At 48.6% G+C, this 21,147-nt stretch overlaps 1 protein-coding gene across 4 annotated transcripts in view; it reads left to right on the top strand.

Moving 5' to 3' along the window:
• The window catches only part of CACNA1D (calcium voltage-gated channel subunit alpha1 D), a 330,171-nt gene that overhangs the window by 296,336 nt on the left and 12,688 nt on the right, over positions 1–21,147 (top strand). For 3 of the 4 annotated variants that reach the window (XM_054483847.1, XM_054483846.2, XM_054483845.2), the window contains 5 exons: positions 3,458–3,588; positions 16,876–16,992; positions 17,678–18,045; positions 18,767–18,793; positions 20,041–20,190. In XM_054483847.1, coding sequence (XP_054339822.1) covers positions 3,458–3,588; positions 16,876–16,992; positions 17,678–18,045; positions 18,767–18,793; positions 20,041–20,190 — 793 coding nt within the window. The remainder of the gene's footprint in view (positions 1–3,457; positions 3,589–16,875; positions 16,993–17,677; positions 18,046–18,766; positions 18,794–20,040; positions 20,191–21,147) is intronic. The other variant, XM_054483848.2, reaches the window with a different exon arrangement.

The raw sequence follows: 21,147 nt of genomic DNA, 5'->3' as shown, positions 1-21,147 counted from the left end.
CAACTTTTAGCCTTATCAGACTTCCAATAGAGTAGAAATCTTCTTTCTTGATCCAATAACTGGACCTCGCCTTTTCTCTCTATTTCTTAAAATGGATTGGAGTTTAGGATGACAAGTTTTAATCGATTCCACAACGGCAGCAAGAGGCAGTGTGAAGCACAAGAAGAGAGAAGTGGGGCCTTAGGAGGAGATGGAAGGCTCTGCAAGCTCCCTGCCTGTGTTGAGTGATGTGCCCAGTGCAGGGCTTATCTGGGCTGAATCTCATGTGAGCGCTGTGGCCACGAAGGAAGTTCCGAAGGCAGTGGCCATCAGGCTTTGGTGCATAGACTCTGGAAGAGTTGCTGGACAGAGCTTGGTTCTCCACATTCATCATTTGTCTGTCTTTCCTCTTTTATCTTCCAGTAGGCCCATGTCCCCAACCTTTCCTGCATCACAGCATACTTAGAAAAGGATATTTGCATACCCCTCTGGGAACAAATGTGGAGTTCTTGAGGCTGAGGGCCTCAGCATTGCCTACACCATCACCTGGTCAAGAAGCAGGAGACTGAGTAAGGCCAGCCTCCACTCCAAGTGGCTGGGACTGGCAGATGTGGGGTGCTCAGGAAGCCCCTTTTAGCCCTGGTGATAGAACTGAGTAGGATGCTTGTCTTAGGTGGCTTTGCTGGTGTGCTGTGAGGTGTGGCCTGGCTCCTCATGAGCCCGATGATGAGATCAGGAATGAGCTCTGGATCTGTGGATACATGTCAGGCTTGCTTCACTCCCAGTGGCCCGGGGGCCTCGGCTGCCCCCTCGCCATCAGTGCTGAGCCGCCTCATCTCTGCCTCTCAGCTCAGGTTCTCACCTCTGCTCTTTAGCCTTCCCCTGCCATCTTGTGGGTTCTTCCCCTTCATTTCAGAAACTCTCTCTCCTCCCCAGGACTCTCCTCCATCCTTGACCTGGATCCTTTGCTCCTTTGCCCTGAAGAGCACACTGAGCTGCCTCCATTGCCTTCTTTTCAGTTCGGAGCCCAGATGGCCTCCTTGTATTCATTCCTTCTCTTCCTTGCTGTTCTGTCCTGCTGTAGCTTTGACTTTTCTTGTTCTTAGGAACTCTTCCTTCCTTGGGCCTAGTCTCCTAAATAGCGCAGTGTCTCAATGGAGAAGACGAAGTGAGCCTTGAGTTCTCTCCTGCAGAGCTCTGGGTGGGTCTGCCTCTACTCTGGAGGCTGAAGGGAGATCAGAGTTAGGCCTGCATTTGCTAGAAGCATCAGAGTGGAATGAGGTGTGGGTCTTCTTCAGGTAGAGCCAGGGCTTTTTCTGGGCCCCACAGAGAAGACACAGAGCCCTGAAATATAAAGGAAGGCTGTGGCATGGCAGGCCACCAGAGACTCTCCCTGGGGTCCCTGGAGGCACTAGCCAGACAACAGTGTGTCCATTTTTTGTGTGCAGCCTGGGAAAGGGATACACTTGCATGGAGTGAGAGGCAGCTCTGAAGAAGCCCGGCAGCCAGTGTGGCTGGAGACGGCCATCTCTGGAGAGGTGGTGTGAAGGATAGGACCCCAGGCTCGAGGAGCACACTGTCCTGTGTTAAGGTCCCAGCTTGACTGAGCTGGGCAAGTCATTTAGCCTCTCTCCGTCTGTTGAGGGGGTGGTGGTGAGCAGATCCACCATGTCAGAGTTGTGAAGAGGCCATGAGACCCACATGGAATTCTTCTGACACAGGGCTTTGCATCTATAGATGTCCAACAGTAGGGGCTGGCTAGAGCTAGAGCTGATATTCCAAACACACCCTGAGCAAATGGGGAGGCTGGAGAGTACAGCGAGGGGTGAAATACCAGGACCTGAGTGGTCTCTGCTCACTCCTGCCTTCTTGCCTATGGACCTTGCATCATTAGACAAGCCGAGACAGATTAGGAACCATGTTTTACATGCTACTCAGAGTCTTTGGCTTACCTGGGTGGCCCCTACACCACTCCAGGACTATCTTAGCTTGGGTTTAGAAGGAACAGAACACTTCTCCAGGCCAGACCACCTGAGACAGCCTTCTCACACAGTAACACTGAGTGGCTTCTGACAGGGAGGCCTGGAGAGGCAGCCCAAAGAAGCCCGGGCATCTCCAGTGGGGACCTCAAGATGTTGGCAGCACCTCCTGGATGGGCACTAAGTGAAGCCCACCCCAGGTACATTAGTGAAGGATGATGGTTCTCCATGTCCCCCAGCCCATCAAGCTTCAGGATCCATGTCAATGGATGCCACCGTCGGCACATTTTAAAATAAGGGTGACTCTGAGGGCTCATCATCATCATCAAGTGCCCAGCACTTAGGACAGCCTAAGCCAGGTGGCTGAGTGCTTTACCTGCTTCCTCCCACATAATCCTCACAGCTCCTCTGAGAGGCTTATCCCCACTTTACAGGTGAGAATACAAGCTCAGAGAGGTTGAGCCCCTTGCCCCCAGATCAGCATGTAGATCTTGCAGGGGTGGCCTGGCCTAAAAGCCAGCTGCTCTGTAGCCTTTGGACCAGCAGCCATTCCTCCTTCCAGCCTCTGCAAGTCGTGGTCAGTGGCCCCCAGGGCCCCACATGGCCCCACACACATGGGACGGAGTACTAAAGTGGTCACAAGCTTTACCCCCAAGAGACACAGCACACTGAAGATTTGGTAGCAAGCAGCCGTGGGAGAGCCGTGGGGCACATTTACACGTCCAAAGTGGTTTACCATAAGACAGCCAGAGCCTCTATTCTGCCTCATGCATCACCTTTAAAGTCATCAGCAGAGTTCTGATTCCCCAACCATACACGTTGGAGGTTGTTTCTGAACAAAGCAAAAATAAGCCCAGCTCAACTTTGAGGTTGGTTGGAGCTGTCACTACAGTGCAGAAAATGAGCTGTTCAGAATTACAAACCAAGAAATGGTATATGGAGCTTATTGGTGGAGAATAGGGGGCGGGGAGCTCATGAAAATCTGAATTTGCAGTCACTTTTCTAAACCTTCCTCTCCTTCTGAGCATGTATGTCACCTTTCTAGGTCTCTATCTTGAGACATCGGGATTTGGATGGTTAATTGCCCTTGATAAGTTTATGGTAGTTATACATGCAAATCCCTATGCACAGGGGTGAAATGTGGCCCGTGAAGCCTCTTTTTGTTTTGTAATTTTTATTTTAAGTAAATAACCAAGACAGCATTTCATAGTGTTACTAATATGCTGCTCTATTAAACTCATAACAAATATATTATTTTCTGCAGCCTAGAGTATCAGTTCATTTAACTGACACTAATTTTGAGCCTTAGTTGCTTTGCAAAACCTTGCTTTTTGCTGGTTTGAGACTCCTGTGTTATATGCTGAGACCTCGGCGCCTTCTGCGCCGTGCCGCCCACCCGCCCCACTCTGCCCCTACCCCTGCCCCAGCCAGAAGCAAGTGTTTAGGCTCTTGGTCTAATGTGCTGATTCGGGAGAGCTCTGTCTGGTCTCTCCGTTTAGATGATGAGGTAACCGTGGGGAAGTTCTATGCCACTTTCCTGATACAGGACTACTTTAGGAAATTCAAGAAACGGAAAGAACAAGGACTGGTGGGAAAGTACCCTGCGAAGAACACCACAATTGCCCTACAGGTGAATTGTTGTCTCATTTTGTTTTCTCTTTTGACTAACGATTTTACAAGCTTATTTGAAATACTAGAGAGCTGCCTATTCATGGTTGAGCAGTACCACAAGGATTTTGTTTAAACTGAGATACTACACACTCCCCCAAATGTGGACTAGCCATTTCTGGGCCACAAGGTAAGTGCTTCCCTCCCCGCTGCCTTCCCCTTAGAGCCCTGCACCCGCCACTACCCACGTGGCAGGGCTGCCAGGACGGAGAGGAGCGAGCGCTGCCCTCGCACCCCAGCCCCACCAGGCAGTGTCCTCCAAGCAGGCGCCCACCTTCCCCACAGCCCTGGGCTCCAGGGTTCTGGCTGCCCAGTGAATGAACAGCTTTCCATCTGAACGCAAGTGCTTTGTTTTGTTTCTGTTTGTTTCTTACCCCACTGCTTGTTGGTTTTTGGTCCATTTCAGTAACATCCATCACCTCCTAGTATGTATTCTGTGTGTGTGTGTGTGTGTGTGTGTGTGTATGTATGTGTGGTGTGTCTGTCTCTGTATGTTGTCTCCTGATGGCCAGGAGGCCAGCTGTGCACATGCTATGCTCTCATGCCCCAGCCAGCCTCTGGTCCCTCTCCCTCCTCCACCTGGGCCCTGCTTCAGGCTCCTAGAGTGTGGATGTGGCTTTCAGGAACCTCTGGTACCAGCCAGGGTCTTTGCATGCAAGGAATGTAGAATCCTAGGAAAGCCCAAAGCTCTGGGATGGGAAGCAGGTATGTGGAGGGGCAAGGAAGGCATGATGAGGACCAGCAGGAAGAGGGGCTAGGAAGGTGGTCTGTGAGTGCCGTGGATGAAGGAGGCAGGGCAAAGAGGGAGAAGATGCTAAGGACAGGGAAGAGGGAACCACAGAGGCTGGCAAATCATCTGAAACAACTGACCTCTGCTGCCCAGAGTGCTCATAATCCATCATGGATAAGATAAAGAATTTTTAAAAATCTATTTACGCCACAATTTTATGACCCTGTTCTCAGCACATGTTAAATTTGGCCTTGTAGGTATTGATAAGGTTCAACGTGGAAGAGTCCTTCACTCTTATCCAGGGAAAAATGCCCAGCGTTGTGTGTTCAAAGTGATGGTAACAGCCAAAATGAGGGCTTATCTTTGATCTTGCTGAGAGAGAGAATATGAATATGAATATGAATGACAGTGAATGAGTGAATGACAAACACGAGCTGTGTGTGTGTATCTCGTGGGTTAGTAGATGGCCTTGTGTAACAGTGACCTGCTGATTCATGGTGAAACCTCTGCTCTACCCAGACAGCTATAGGGGCTGGGGAAAGAGGCATATGCGGGTTGGCAGGTAGACCGTGAATCTGACTGAAGACAGTGATCTTCCTGCCTCTCATCACGTATCCTAAAGGTAGCTGAGGGAATCACAGGCTCAGTCACACAGCCCATTGGCATCTCAGGTGGTAGGATTTACAAATGAAGCTTTCTCACTTCCAACCAATCCAGTTTGTAGAAGTGACAGCCCTCCTCCTGGATTGCAGTTCACAGCTAGCCTCAGAAAGACAAAGCAAACTGCAGAGATATGTTTGCAGATTAGAAGAAGTCTCTGGTCCATCCATCCTTGAGGGCAGCGTGGCCGGGTTGGGTGCCAGGAGAGGGAGTGATGAACATGCTTCTGCAGGCTTGTCCTTAAAGGAGTCCCCTGCCCAGAAGACAAGGCTGGTTAGATGGTTTAGTTCCATTTCCCAGTGCCCTCTGCTTGTAAGGAGCTGCTTATTGTTCTGGGAGCCTAATTGGGACCAGAACTTGATAACTTTTCTGGAGGGAGGAACATAGTCTGTCATCCATGGTTGATGTCCTAATTTACAGCCAGCAGGTTAGCTAGGTACCATAAGAATCTTGCATTTTCTGTGAGAGGCATGGCGGCCACTTGGATGCAGGGTCATTTATAGTTTTTCTGAACCCCCAAGACTTCCCAATTAGACAATTTCAGCACTTTCTCTAGTGGCTGGAAATAGTGTTTTGATGTTTTAAGACATGCACAAACAACACACAGCTAAGTCATTACCAGGTTTCACGTATGGGGTTTACTGAGTCTTAAGTTGAAGGGTCAAATGACATGAATGATATAGCGGCAGATTGTGGGTTAAAAGACTCTCTTGCTTTGTGTTGCAATAATGTTGAGGGTTTCTCCTAAACGTTTTTCATTTTATTGTTTATAGAGTTTCATTTTATTGATGAAATGCAAACATTTCCAGTTAGATGATACCAACATATTTTTTCGCATGGCTCCATTGGGAGCTGAAGCATCGTCTGTAATTTATGTTGAGAATGCAGCCTGGAAAATTAAGTTGTGTTCATAATCTTAACAGAGAAACTGAAAATGTACTTGATTCTGAAACATTAAACATAGACATTTTTTTTGTCTCCTTGAAGGATAATTCTAATTGCATTTTGGCTTCCTGTGCTGTAGAAATGGCTGTGAGTGTGATTTGTTACTCCATGTTTAATTAGCATGAGTAGGCTTTCGTTTCTGCATGATGAAATACCGGGTGACGATGTAGCAGTTAGGAAAATTTGGTGGGACAGCAGTGGAAGAGATGTACCACCAGTGTAACCAGGACAAGGACACAGCCTCGGGAAGCCCCTGAGAGTGGGCGTGGCCTGTTGAGATGGGGGATGGCTTGCCTCCTCCCACGGCAGGGTGCCCCATGGCTGGCAGACTGCGTGCTAATGGAAAGTGGAGCGTGGCCGTCGCAGTGTGAGCGCAGAAGTGCGGACCTAGGCATGTGCGTGCTTGTGCTGTGTAGGGTGCAGTCTGTCTGAACAGCTTCCAGGACAGGCCCAAGCCTCTGCACCCCCACCCCCAGGGAATGTTTTTTCAAGGACACACATACGCACTGTGGTTTTGAACCCTGTGGGCTCCATCTGATCTCCCTGTGTTCAGACCAACTGCATTGCTGCCTCCCACATGAAGGGGAATGGCTTGAGCTCCTGGATCCATGTGTGGGAAGGAGCTCGGCATCCGGTGTCTTCTGGCCTCTGTGGTCTGAATGAGTGTGCAGTTTCCATCCTTCCATCCATCTTCATCATTAAAACCAGCCTTCTCTCCAGCCCCTCTACAGAGGGAACCAGAGAGAAGCTGCATGAGGCCTTTTTTAATTTCCTCTTGCGCATCTCCTACATGCCATGTTCACTTTGGGTTGACTCAGCATTCGCTCGTCATCCATTGTTGCTACATCCGAGTGACCTACGAGTTTCCACGAGGGGCAAATAAATAAAGGAACACAGCCGTGCAGCCATGAAAATTATCAGTCCTCCTCCCAGCAGAGAGCAATGCATGCTGAATGTCCCATCAGACCTTCTAGATGAGGACATCTGTGCAAGTTACAGACACTCATTAGTCCAGTGTCTTGTGGATGAGAAAAAGACCCCACAGTGGGAAAAGTTTTGTTCATTTCTCTTTCTTTTAACATTCAAGAATTTCCTTTCTGCAAAAGACACGCACTCCGGTGGAATCCAAGGACACTATGTCCCCCACTGATCCCAGATGGGAGCCTTTCCATCTCCATTGTAGGAAAGCTTTGGAGGGATAGTCCTTTTGCCTATTTGGAAGTTTGGTTTAAGGAGGAGACCATTATTTCTAGCTATAAAGAATTAGGTTGTTAGGTTGAATAATTGTAAAGCCTGTGCCCGAGCCACCAGTTGACGATGCAGGTGGTTGAGGGGAAATGTGGGTGGTATATAAGAAGCAAAGGACTCTCAGCCCCTGATGTGCCCCACGTGGTCTTCTTAGGGAGGCTCAATGCATAAAGAAAGAAGAAAATGGGATCCTCCACAGAGATTTAATCTGTAGAAGATCAAACACCTGTTGCCTGGTCACCTTAGTCTAAAAAGTAGTGGAGTTTTGTTTTGTTATTTTTTTAAAGCATGATTCTACCCGAAGCCATCAAAAGCCTCTTTTTAAATTTTTTTCTTTTTTTAATCTAAGAGGAGAACAGATGCTAACAGATGAGATTTCACTGGCTGATTCGTTTGTTTCAGATGCTTGAACGGATGCTTTAGAATTTTCTGCCTGAGCTACGGCACCAAGCTGGTTAGTCGGAAGGCGTTTGTGGCTAAGGCCTTGAAAGGGAAAAGTCTCAAGTGGGCTTATTTCTACTGAAACAGCATTTCAGAAGAAATGCAGGAAAAAGCAGACCCAAGGCCCCAGGGAGACCCCTTCCAAGCAAAGCACTCCTCCGGAAGGTGGAAGCGGGGCCGTGGCTCATCTGCGGAGCCAGGGCTGCCTGTCGCGGACGTTGCTCACGGTGGTTCTTTTTCGTGAAAGGGAACGTACAAGGCTTAACAGTTTTCCCTTCCAAGCAGAGACTCAGAGAAAGGGAAAGAGTGAGAGAGAGCAAAGGAGGGGGGCAGCTGCCCCACAGAGAAATGAAATGAACACAACTTCCTGATGCTGGCCAGTAAAACAAAAAATTAAAAATAAAAAGATTAAGCAGACCTGCCTAAGGTGGGCATCTGACTCCATTCCAAAGTCCTGCATCCCTAGTTTGCCCGAACTCCCAAAGACTGACAGGCCCCTCGGCACTGAGCTGATAGAGTTCCTTTTGTATGCCAGTCCACCATGACCTCCTGAGCATCCGGCCCTGCTCTCTGCAGTGACCCAGTCCAGAATACAGTGCGAAGTGGACAGGCCAGGAAGCTCAGATACACCCATTGAAACTAACACATACACCCGCATGCCAAAACCAATCCAGGCAACACCTCAGGTTCCATCTTAACGTGTCCACAGGAAACACCACCACACCCAAACCTCATCTAACATTGTCCGTCTTTAATTCGTGCTCAGAGCCAGTCTGGGGATGCCTCTTTGGAAGCAGTGTGGTCTAGTTTCAAGGACACTGGGAGTCAGGGAACCTGGGTTCTAGTCCCAGTTTCAGCATTCACTTGCTGCGTGACCTTGGGCAAGACACTTAACCTCTCTGTGCCTCAGTTTCCCCCATCTGTAAAATGGGGTTAATAATGTCGACCTACCTCACAGGGCTGTTGTGAGGAATAGCTAAGTGATTGTAAAGCACTTTGAACGTATAATTGCTTATTAAGACTACAACAATAATAATATCGTATGCCTGTTTACTACCAGAACTTTAAGAAATTCTTGTTTTCCTTTGATCTCTTTTCTGTTCTGTACCGTACTTACCCATTGAGAAGGAGAATTCCCCCCTTTTAAAGATATCTAGGCAATGCACAAAGATGTCAACAGAGGTAACTCTGCAGGTTGCATTTTCACATCTTAAGAATAGCAGATTTTTGCCCAAGATATTGGTCGATAAGGGTGTCTGATCTCGAATTCTCAGCTGATTCCAAGTGGTGGTTGGAGTCTGTACATCTGATGCTGAGCCCAAGACACCCAAAGTGGCCAATTGGGGTTTTAAGATCAACATTCAAAGTAGCCATAGTGCAGAGGTCATGCGGAAGAATCTAAAAAAATTGAAGTATCTGAAGTGTGTTGAGAAAAGAAGGGCTTATGAGCCCCTTTCACTTGCCCTGATGTATACAGGCTGGAAGCTGTGTGTGTGTGCGAGTGCGTGTGTATGTATGTGGGGTGTGCGGAGACAGGGGAAGAGAGAGCCAGCAAACTCTGGGGGGCCCTATTCCTGTAGAAGTGGACACTCTTCCAAGCATCTTGGGAGGCCAGGAGTCCCAAAGGCTAGGCAGAGGGTGAGAGCAATGTCACCAGTGGGAAGTATGCTTTCTGCAGGCTTGTCCTAGGCGTGACTGACAGGGTCAGTCTCAGCCTCAGGGTCTTTTCCAGTGATGTCTTTTGTGCCTATGACATTTGCCCTTGGCTGCAGTCCTCACTATACCAAGAGGTCTGACCTACCTGGACTTCAGTGGACCTGCTGTCCTCATTATGGAAATGGGCCTACTGCTCCTGACTCTGCCCCCATGTGTATAAGTGTGCAGACTAGTTAATATCCAGGAGCTCACAGTAGGTGTTGGGGGTTCTCACAGCACAGTCCATAGGGCCCAAGGGCAGGTTTGACTGCTTCGTGCTGCACCACATGGTGATGTGGGGGATGGGGTAGAAAGCCGGGAACACTCCAGTGTGGCCAGGCCACTTGTCAAGATGTTGAAGCACAGCTGCACCTGGTATCAACCGCTGTTACCCTAGCACCTGAGTCTCCTTCCCCACTGCCAGCAGCCCAGCCCCTCCTGAGACTGCTCTGTGACCCAGCAGCTACAGGTCTAGTGCCTGGCATTACAGGGAGCCTCCAGGACCCTGCTGTGATCCGAAGGCCCATTTCTGCTCTGATTGGGCAGTGCCTGGGTATATTAAGTTATAAGAATTTATGAAGAATGTTATGTATCGTCCCTGAAAGGGAAGCCCATCAGCCCTGTGGGGGTCCGTCAGTCCCTCTGTCTGTCTTTGACCCACCCGATGTTGAGTTGATTCAGTGCTGAAGGATGGCACGTGCCTACCCCCTGTATGTGTCACTCTGTCTCAGAGGGCCAGTGTGACTGACCTTCTAGATCCAAGATTCCATACACAGGCCTCGGCAGAGAGGCCCCAAGCGATTCAAGTGGGCGGCGTTTCCACGTGCCTTCTCCACACTCCTCAAATAAGTAAAAACTGTCAAGTGACCACTTTCTAGATGGGACTTAGGGAGTGATTTAAATGGAACAAGAGAGTCTTCTCCACTTGGGCCTGGCTGTGTTGCTGGGGAATGGCATTGGCTAAGGTTGGTAGCCAAGGCCAGCTTAGAAAAGACAGCCAGGAATCAGGAAAGCTGCTTCCAGCTTCAATTCAAAAGGGAAAGAAGGCTTCCTGAAACTTGATTTGCAGTCAAACTGCAGAGACACTGTTGTCATTTCTCTTAAAGCCTTGGCAGAGAAGTGTAGCTTCTAGTGTAGTCAGAGTTGTGAGAGACGACTCAAGTTCATTATTTAGAATCTTCACAGACACACACAGCAAACTTGGCACCCCCAACACCAGCATCCGTAGGCTAAACTCTTCAGCTCCTGGATAGAAGATGAGAGGCAGGCCAGTATACATTGTAGGGAAGCAAAGGTTAAGATTGGGCATCAGGCTCTTCTAAAATAGCTTATACTGTCTAACAACCCAATTAAAAATTAAATTAATCCACTGGACTTTTGGGTACTACGTTCTATACTCTTTCTGAAAGTGGGGAGATCCTGTTCCTTTGAGAATAATAATTATATTCAGGAGTCGTTGAGAGGAAAGAGTTGCTGCAAAGAAGTTAAGTGATGTGATGTAGTAGTAAAAGGTGGTAATTATTGTGGCTTGTTATTTAGTACCATTCACCTAGTGTCCTTTGGCAGCCCAATTGTGTCATGATTAGATGATCTGTGGGAAGGAGCTGGCTAAGACTTACTAACAGTTCCAGGGTGGGTAGAAACCCAGGTGAGTTCATTCTCCTTGGCACCTCTTAGACCTAAGGGACACAGCTGTTTGAGATCTTGGAAGGGCACATAATTCTAAGGCATGGTGAAGGCAACCCATTCAGAAGTCCCAAAGGCTGGCTCAGGGAAGCCATAGGAAGGCCATTTCTTCCAAGAGTGGAGAAAGGTCCACAGAAGAGTGGGAATCCTAGATAGGGTAAAAAGTCTACACCTTAGGAAAAAGTAGTAGTGCCTGTTGGAGGATAGATTGATCAGCAGTTATCAAACTTTTTGGTCTTCGGACCATTTTATACTCTACATTATTGAAGATCCTTGTGTGTCAATATTTACTGTCTTAGAAATTAAAACTGAGCAGTTTTTAAAACAAGAATATGCAAGCACAAAGACGCCAGGGTGATGACATCATGCATCAGGCAGCCTTTGAAAACCTCACTGTGCTCTCATGAGAGGATGAGAGTGTTGAAGGCAAAGAACATCCTTATGTTATGCAAATCACAGTGACCTCATGGACCCCTGATGGTGTCTTGGGGTGCCCCAAGGTCCCCAGAACACACCTGAGAACTGCTTTGGGGGAATGCTAGTAGGTCCCCCTAAAGGCAGAGGGTGCTGGAGCCTTTTAATCATCTCCCTTGTTAAAGAGGCTCCTGTGCAGTGGCACTGCCCTAACTGGAGCCCTTCTCCCCCTCCAGCTCCTTCCCAGTCTCAGCCCACTCCCCCGAGGCATGGAGCTGCCTGTGTCCCGATTCGTCTAGCATGGCCGAGTCTTGCTGCCTGTGCTGATCTGCAGGTGTGATGGTCTGAATCAGGGCAGGATAGAAAGTGTTTTTAAAAATCAGCTCCCCTAAGTGCACAACTGGGACCAAGGATGTGTGCCAAACAGGATCCGTTTCAGGGATAACTTGTGATCATTTGTCATCTCCATGCTGACTTAGGAATATAAGAGCTCTGCTAGGGTAGTCAAAAGAGGGTTAGCCTTGATTAGGTGGCACCCCACAGTCATGACTATAGGTGAGTAAGTCTGTGATTCAGACTCCAATCCAGCACTCTTTCCCAGTAGGTGCGGTGACTTTGCCTGGGTGGTGGTCGAGGTGGGGAGTTTGGGAGAGGTGAGGCAGCCCAGTGTCACAGGAAGAACAGGCTTAGGGGCCAAGAGTCCTCACTGAGCCTTTGACTTATTTGGGTACATAATTTAACCACATGGGAATAACCTTGGCTCTCCCTTCCTCCCAGAATCTAGTGGAATATTTGTATTTAAGCTCACAATGACTGGTATAAAGATGCTATCAGAACAGAAGTTGTGATTTACAGCTTCTGCTAAGCCTAAACTTTACAGAATGCTCTATTATCAGGAAACTGGCAAGACTTTTTCTGATTCGGTTGTTAAAATTATAACAGAATCAGATTCTTGATTGCACCAAGAATCAAGGTGGAACTGAAATGGAGAGCTCTCAGATTGTGTGCAGGCAAAGGTCATATTTTAGATAATTTCTTTAAAGTTTCCTTTATCTTTCCAAGTGATGGGAATAGTGCAACCCCTAGGGGAGCTCGTGGGGGTCATGTTACCCCTGACTTTTCAGTGAGGGTTGGAATCACTGTGGATGACTAACAGAGCATCAGGATTCCAACCCTTTATATCTGACACAAGGACCATTCACAGTGGACACAAAGACTACCATCACATTTTCCCTGGAGGAGAGCGGTGACAAAATAAGGGGTGTGCCCATGTGTGATGTGCTGAGGAGGCGGACAGCAGCTTGCAGATGAACAGGTTTATTCCATAAGAACTTAATCTCATTCTGTTTTCTAATGGAACTAGTCTAAAAAGGTCCCCTCTCATTGGGTATAGACTGAATCCTGCTAAAGGGTTAACCAGAACTTGTCACCAGCTAGATGACTGTGTGCATGGCCAGCCTAGGCTGAGTGCAGCTTGCCTGTGATGGGGAACAGGCTCTGCCAGGCAGGGTTCTTTGGCTGGAGTCTCAAAGCCTGGCGCTTGTATCCTGAAGATGAATGGCCTGGCCCAGTCCCGACTAGAGACGTGCATCTCTTATCTCCACTGCTACAGCGTAGGTCCAGGGTGGGGCTCCGGGCACTTGTGCATGCTTGCTGTGGGGCTGTGAGGGCTGGCAGATGGCTGGTGTGTCTGATGGAGCTAGCTTAGGGACACAGGCAGCAAAAGCATTGCAAATGCATCTAGGCAGGAGAAACTTAACCCTAAAAGTGGGCAGGAGAAAGAAAGCTAAATGGGTGTTCATATTTGATGTCAAAATATCATAATATTATGCTATTCAGAAGTGTTTTGAGACATTTTAGTTTTTTTGCTAACTTAATCATTCAATAGAGTATCTATGAAATTCCAACTAAATGGTGTGTAAAATTTTAAGCAGCAGTCTACAGGCAAAGCGCCAGCATTTCTTTTTTAAAAAATATTTATGAAAACATCTAGCATTTTAAAATCAACCAGAAACTAGGCTTGATTCTGTTTAATATTTTATAAGATTGGACATCTTAAAATCAGTCAATAATGTTTATATTTTATAGCAACTCTGTGTTTCTTCAAAACCATATTTCTGCTGTGATGTTAATGGAATGACTTCATATGGCTTTAATTGTGTTGGTTTAAGTGCTAATGACCACTTTTCAAATTAAAATAGTATTTTGCTGATAGAGGTAGACACAGATATGAAATATGAAAGAACAGATAATTTTACTGATTGTAAAGTGTTTATCCCAAGAAAAAAAATGTTCTTTTTTTTAGGGCTGTGGAAAAGTAATTTTTTCAAGAGTCTAAGATAGTTTTCTGTATTTCTGGGGATTGGAACTTGTGCCTATGGAATTTTGGGAGCAGCCTAAGCTACCTTTTAGCTTGATATGTGTGCTAGAAAAACTTCATTACCATGTTTTGTGATATGTAATAAATTCAGGGTGCTGTGCTTAAGCTTCATGTCAATTCTAGTTTGGGAACATCTGTTTCCCTCACTCCCAGTCGTGGGGGACAGCCTGACCTGGCCCTCCCCAGAACACATGTGAAAAAGTAGAGTCAGTCCCTGACTCCTATGAGGTGTGTTTTTTCCTACCTGGAACAAGCAGAATATAATCATGATTTCTGACTCTCTGCTTCTGTGTCTGGGAAGAGCGATTCTTTCTCTCCTCCTCTAATGTCTCTTTAATAAATATGTTGTCATTATTTGTCTTTGGAAGTGGCAACTTGGGCCACCTTTCAACCTTCTTCATGATTTATGTTGCAAACAAATTCTCTGTCCCATGTCTGTTCATTGCATTATCTTGTCAACTAAATCCTAATCTTGTGTATCACTGAAGATGTGCTGGAGACAGTTTTTGTTTCTATTATGCAATTATGTTATATGTGTATTTCAGTGAAATGTCAACCCGTCAACAGAGGATGATGTTAAAAATGCAAATAAATAGTTTTCTATTTCTTTTAATCAGACCTAGTCCAATCAGTTGAATGACAGTAAATAGGATTATATATTGTTTAAACTTGGGAGCATTCCTGGCCTTTACTGCCTTGTAATATGGATTAATGTACCAAATTTACTTGGGGGTGTTGACTTGAGTGCATTATAATCTATGTTTATTTTGTGGAAGCAGCAGCAGGTGTCTCAAACCTTGTCTTTTTGTTTGGGAGCCTTAGATATGTAACAGACTTTTCTTCCCAGTTGATCCAAAATCAAAAGTGAAACCCTTGCTTAGCTCACCATCCCTTGATGATGTACTCTAGGAAGCTCTGAATGAATGAAATGCGGCTGTTTAGTACTGCCAGGTATGACCTTTCTTCATGTTCCTGCAGCTGTGCTGTGTAAGAGCTTTTACCAACATAGCATTACAGTTGCCTTCTTGATGTTTTCATGAGAATGGCCGGTGGGTCCACCTCAGAATCAAATGACTTCCCAGGCTCAGATGTGCTGAACTCGTGGATCCTGAGAGAGGGAAAGTGTGTGTGTGTGTGTGTGTGTGTGTGTGTGTATGCATGCACGTGTATGCACAAGCATACCCACATGTGCATGTATGTACACACATGCATCCTGAGCCTGTGATCAGAGGGACAGGAGAGCAAGAAGCAGCCTCCCTGACCACCCCAAGAGCTGTCTTGGTTTGACCCGGGACATGACTGTCTGTTCCCTATAAGATCTCAGCATTCCTAGCCAGGAAGCTTAAAGCTTTCATTCCCAGTTCTTCCTTCACCTTCAGAATTCACTAAATGGAAAGATTTGCTGCTCTATCTTCACAGAATGGTTCAAACCAAACCCAACCTGGCACCATTTTTAGCAGAATTGTCTCAAAGGCTGGGTGCTTTCATGCACCAGGCTATTTTTATAAGGGCCTCTTGGGAAGTTCCTGTGTGACTTTACATTCTAAATTAACATCACCAGCACTGGCATTGGCAACTGCACAGGACCAGTTTTGAGCATCCCCAGACCAGTGGGACCCAGCCCTGATGGATCTGGCCAGACTGCAGCCACCATCCCCTCCTCCTCCCTGAACCACTGCTGGGCATCTGTTCTACCACATGCTTGTCTCAGGAATGGTCATCATGCCTCTCTGTCCTTGCCACAGCTGCCCACATGCTAACAGGTGTTGTGGAGGAAGGACAGGGAAGCGGTCTCCTCCCCTGAGGACCCACCACTTAGTCCAGTTTTCCTTTACAAACCACCCTGAGGTTGAAGCATTTGCTGCACATCCAGTGTCATAGCTGTTCTCCAGGCCTTTATGGCTATGGAGCTGTGGGCAGACTGCCAGTGAGTGAGGAGGGGCTGCCTGGATGCAGGACCCTAGACCCAGGGCAGAGAGGACATGCCTTCTTCAGATGCAGGTCTTTCTGTGGAAAAGGATAAAGTTGCCATACAGTCCCTATTAGTCTTTAACTCAGCATACTGTTTTCCTTCAAATTGGTGGTCAAAACATCTCATTCTCTCAGAGCTGGGGCAGTACCTTCCTCCATGCACCGCGCATAAGCATCTTGGAACGCTTCCCTAATGAAGTCGTGAACAATGGAAGGACTTCTCCTGGGCCCTGTCTCAACATAGCAGGGACCACAGTGAGGAAGGCAGCTGTGAGGGCACTAGGGGAGATGCAGAGTATCTGTGACAGGCCTGGAGGGATCTACCAGTGGTGTCTTCTGGTGGATCTTGCACTGCCTGCAAAGGCTGATGAGCCACTTTCAATTTGTTGTGATCTTCAAAAAGTGGACCCCCTGTTGGTGAGTTCCCAGCCTGCACACAGGCTACAGGCCAGGGTATCCTGGTGACCACGGCGGCCGGGTCTGTGTGCGTGTCATTCTGCTCCGTCGTGGTCCGAGTGTGCTGGTGGTTGCAGTGTGTTGTGTCACTCACTCGTTCCATGGCTTTTTAGCAGAACCAGTGTCCTGAGGGCTGCTTGGTCTGCTTGTGCCTCTGGCGCCTACACCTCGGCTTCCTCATCCTAGATGCAGCAAGGGAGTCCACATCACCCTCCCTTTAGATCGGCCAGGCTGTGCTCCTTGCCCTGCTCTGGGCTTGGAGAGATAGGGCTCTTGTAGGCGAGCCTACTGAAGACTGTCACTGAGACAGGGGCATAAGCTCTTGGCCTGGCAGATCCTAGCACTAGTAACCAGGCAGTGTTCCTTGGAAGTGGGGGTTTTGCAAAGGAGGTTACTGGGTTGCAGGCCTCAGGCATCCTACCTAGGACCTTCTTGACCATCTGGATGCCTGACCATACCAACAACCCTTAGACTGCCTTCAGTGACATCAGTCAGTGCCCTGGATTGGCTTTTGGGGAAGCCTTCCTCCCCACCGCTGAATCAGGAAGGAGCAAAGCCAGGACCCAGGCTGGCCCCAGGGCCCATATGTGGTCTAACCTGTTCTGCCATTTTCATTGATCTAGGCGGGATTAAGGACACTGCATGACATTGGGCCAGAAATCCGGCGTGCTATATCGTGTGATTTGCAAGATGACGAGCCTGAGGAAACAAAACGAGAAGAAGAAGATGATGTGTTCAAAGTAATTATTCCACGCCTAGCTACACACTGGCCATCTGGAAATAGCAGGGCAGGACTCCAGTTTGGGCAGTTAATCATCCACAGAAGAGTCTGGAGAATGCAGCCCAACCCCAGGGCCTAGAAGGGCTTTCAGACCACCCTCTCCCCCTCCTACAGACCCTCCCCAGGCATCAGCACCTCTTCTAGGGCCAGGCCAGCTCTTTCCCTGAGCTTACCCACCTTCCCCTCACTGCCTGCTTCTGAGGGGCTCGGCTACAGCCGCTGGCCATGTGGATGAGCATCCTGAGTCTTTCCGGCAGCTGCCCTTGCTACCCTTCTCCTTCCCGGGCCAGCTCTTTGATCTGCCAGCTGGCTCTCAGTCCCCCAGCCCATGCCCAAACTTGGGGCCACCAGCCAGCCCAGCTGGGTATAAGTCACCCCAACTTGGAGCAACTGGAAGAGCACACTCAAGTGACAGCCGACAGCTTGCTCCCCAGCTCAGGAAATCGGTAACCTTCCTCATCTCGGGGGGACCAACTGCCACACAGTCACATTCACCCTGATCATTGAGACACTCAGATTGTTTTACAGGGATCCTACGGAACTTGCCTAGAATTTGTTTTTCATGTAGAAAAAGTTACCTAACATAGCTAGTCTGCATCAAATACTTGTTAAATTACCTGGTGTTGTCTCCCATTATTTTGCAGAGAAATGGTGCCCTGCTTGGAAACCATGTCAATCATGTTAATAGTGATAGGAGAGATTCCCTTCAGCAGACCAATACCACCCACCGTCCCCTGCATGTCCAAAGGCCTTCAATTCCACCTGCAAGTGATACTGAGAAACCGCTGTTTCCTCCAGCAGGAAATTCGGTGTGTCATAACCATCATAACCATAATTCCATAGGAAAGCAAGTTCCCACCTCAACAAATGCCAATCTCAATAATGCCAATATGTCCAAAGCTGCCCATGGAAAGCGGCCCAGCATTGGGAACCTTGAGCATGTGTCTGAAAATGGGCATCATTCTTCCCACAAGCATGACCGGGAGCCTCAGAGAAGGTCCAGTGTGAAAAGGTAACCTTGACGATGTGTTTGGACTTGCTCATGTGGTGTCTGCCCGTGTTGCGTCTAGTCCCAAGGAGCAAGGCGGGTCTGTCCTCTGTGCTCTGGGGCATGGAGGAGGTTCCCCGTAGGCATTTGTGTCAGGATCTGTGAGTGCCCCCCAGGTCACTGCTACCTCTGACACTCTCCACGTGATGGACCTGAAGGATAAGGGCCACGTGCCGTCCTACATCCTGTATGGGGGGCCGAGGGGCCTTAAAACAGCAGCAGCCACAAAATCCACCTCTCAATTGTGCTCACATACTGTGCCACAGGGGTTGGTGAATTGTTTCTCTAAAGGGTCAGTGAGTCAATATTTTAGGCTTTGAGGGCCATGCAGTCTTGCAGCTTCTCAGCTCTGCCGTTGCAGTGTGAAATATGTAAGTGAATGGGTGTGTGGCTGTGTCCCATTAAAATTTCCCTATGGTCACTGAAATTTGAACTTCATATATTTGCATATGATGAGATATTTTTTGTCTTCAGATTTTTTTTATGTTTTTCAATCCTTTATAACAATAAAAACCGTTTATAGCCCATGGGTCATAGAAGGCCAGGTGGCAGCCCCTATGTGGATGGCGAATCATAATTTGCTAACCCCTACTCTAGGAGGTAGCCTGATGTTTGCATTGTAAATTTGGTTGGAAATTAACTTTTGTCTTCTCCCTCCTTCCCATGTTATGCCTTTCCTGGATAGAACCCGCTATTATGAGACTTACGTTAGGTATGTTTTCATTACCTGTTTTTGTGTTAAATACTGTGATGGTATGTTACCAACTGGCCTCTCTGAGTGCTGAAGAATGAGAAACACTTCTTCGAGCCAGGCCATTAAAGGTTATCATAATTCATGGCTGGGGACTCAGAGGTCAGAGGTTGCTTCTAAGCAAAGGCACCTTCAGATCCATATCTCTGTCGACTCTGTTGCCATCCAAGGACTGGTGTCCACACACAAGGTGCATCCCATGGGCTGGCTCCTGCAGGCCTCACACTGGCACTAGGAGCATCCATTGTGCATTTACAGGGGCCTCAGCCTGTGTGGCTGGCAGCTCTGGCTGCTCTCTGGGGTCAAGCTTCTTGTGGGTGCTTTGCAGCATGACCCAAACCTCCTGAAGGTCAGGAATGGGATCTTGTCATTTTCACTGTAGCCCTCAAGATATGTGTAGTATATTCCACTCCACACGTATTGACCTGAGTTGAATTGTGGGCGCAATGCCCATTTTGTCGGGGGCCAGGGGAGGATGGGTCTTCCCGTGTCATGTTATCAAGTGAAGTTGGGAGCCATGTGGGCCCGAGCTGGGTGCAAGAAAGTGGAGAAGTCGGAGGAAGTACCATCCTTCCTTTGGAGAGAGGATCGACATCACTAAGTCCTTCTCTGAGGACTGAGGCTAGGATGAGCCGGGTTTCAGGACGACTTACCACATTCCTGGGGCAGGTCAGCCTTTGGAAACATGGTGGACATGTTCTGTGACAGTTTCCCCTGTGGCACTGTATCCAGAACTCACTCGACCTTCCTGATTTGATACAGCAGGAGGTCAGTCGGTGGCCAGGAAGCTCCTTTGTTCCAGGTTTTGAAGTCACACTGGGCTGAGCTGGGGGACTAGAAGGAGAGGGAGGGATCAGAGCAGATGCCTTGGGAACCCAGGGTCTTTTTCCCTAGGTCCATTTTTTTGTTCTGTTCTCCAAATTGCACCTATTCCTTTGGCTCCAAGGCCTCTGGACACAATGGTTTGACACCAACATGGTGCAGGGCACTGAGAGAGACCCTATCCTGGCACACAGGCACACCACACACAGACACACACACAGTGCTGTTGCCAGAAGCCTGAACAGTCCAGTGCTGCCTGAGGCAGGTGTGTGCTGGGAGAAGCCAGGAGCACCCGGGCAGGGTTGCTGGCCACACGCAGAGGTGCGGCTGTAGCAGGAATTATCTGCTGCCTGCCCAGGTTCTCAGATCCTCTCTCCCAACTGCAGGTCCGACTCAGGAGATGAACAGCTCCCAACTATTTGCCGGGAAGACCCAGAGATACATGGCTATTTCAGGGACCCCCACTGCTTGGGGGAGCAGGAGTATTTCAGTAGTGAGGAATGCTACGAGGACGACAGCTCGCCCACCTGGAGCAGGTGAGCTGCTCTGGCTCCTGTGGAGAGCAGGAGGCCGCCCTGCCCTGGTGCTCAGCCTGCTCAGGAAGCCAGGGCCACCAGCAGCTACACTTGGGCTTCCCCTAAAAAGCAAAATGGGAGCAGAAACTCCAGGCCAGAGGGAGAGTGGAGCTGGAGAAAGAGAACCACAGAGAGGCAGGGTGAGGGCTATTCTTTCAGACCTGTTGCCTTATTTCCACTAGGGGCCTCTGAGGCCTTTTCGTGAAGGCTTGGGAAATGGGAGCTGGGCCTGCTTCATTGCTGGGTTAATGCCTTTCCACACCCCATCTTTGGAGAGATCAGTTTTTGCTGAATTAACACTTGGAGCTCTGGCGGCCCCAGGGCTCTGTGTGCACGGCGGCTTGGCCAGCCTGGAGTTCGGCCAGGTCCTCATGCACAGCACCTGCCTCCTGCCACTTCAAGGGGCCTCTCGGGGAGATGAAGAAACAAGGAGTCACTCAGCAGAGGGGTCCATCTGGCTTCTGTCCTGCAGAAAGAATGTTTGTGATTAGAACGGGCACTCTGCTTTAGGAGGCGTAGCAGGCGGCACAGGCGGATGAAAATCGCCCTCCACCCTCTTCTCTGAACCGCACCTCACTGTGACCAGGGGCCCAGTAAAGTAGAAGTAGAATAGCAGTGAGGTGGCTTCTGGCATCTGAGCCACAGCCTGACCCTCACCCTCTGCTCCCACAGCCCTTCCCCGTGTCTCCCTCAAATGCCTGACTTCTGAAACCACTGACACTGAGCCAGATGAACTCGTGTTCCCTTCTCTAGGGCTTTTGCTCACACTGTGGCCCCTGCTTGGATGCCCTCACTCCATCAGCTGGCCTCATCCCCCCTCTCAAGGGCCTGCTCTAGGGCCTTGCTTTTTATTTCCATGACTGGAATTGAAATCCCTCCCCCAACTCCCAGAAAAAAAAACCTCACGAACCACATGAG

Source organism: Pongo pygmaeus, chromosome 2 (genome assembly GCF_028885625.2).
Source record: "Pongo pygmaeus isolate AG05252 chromosome 2, NHGRI_mPonPyg2-v2.0_pri, whole genome shotgun sequence".
NCBI classification, from domain to species: Eukaryota; Metazoa; Chordata; class Mammalia; order Primates; family Hominidae; genus Pongo; species Pongo pygmaeus.
Note: the sequence above shows the minus strand (reverse complement) of the source record. Positions and strands in the feature narration are given on the sequence as shown.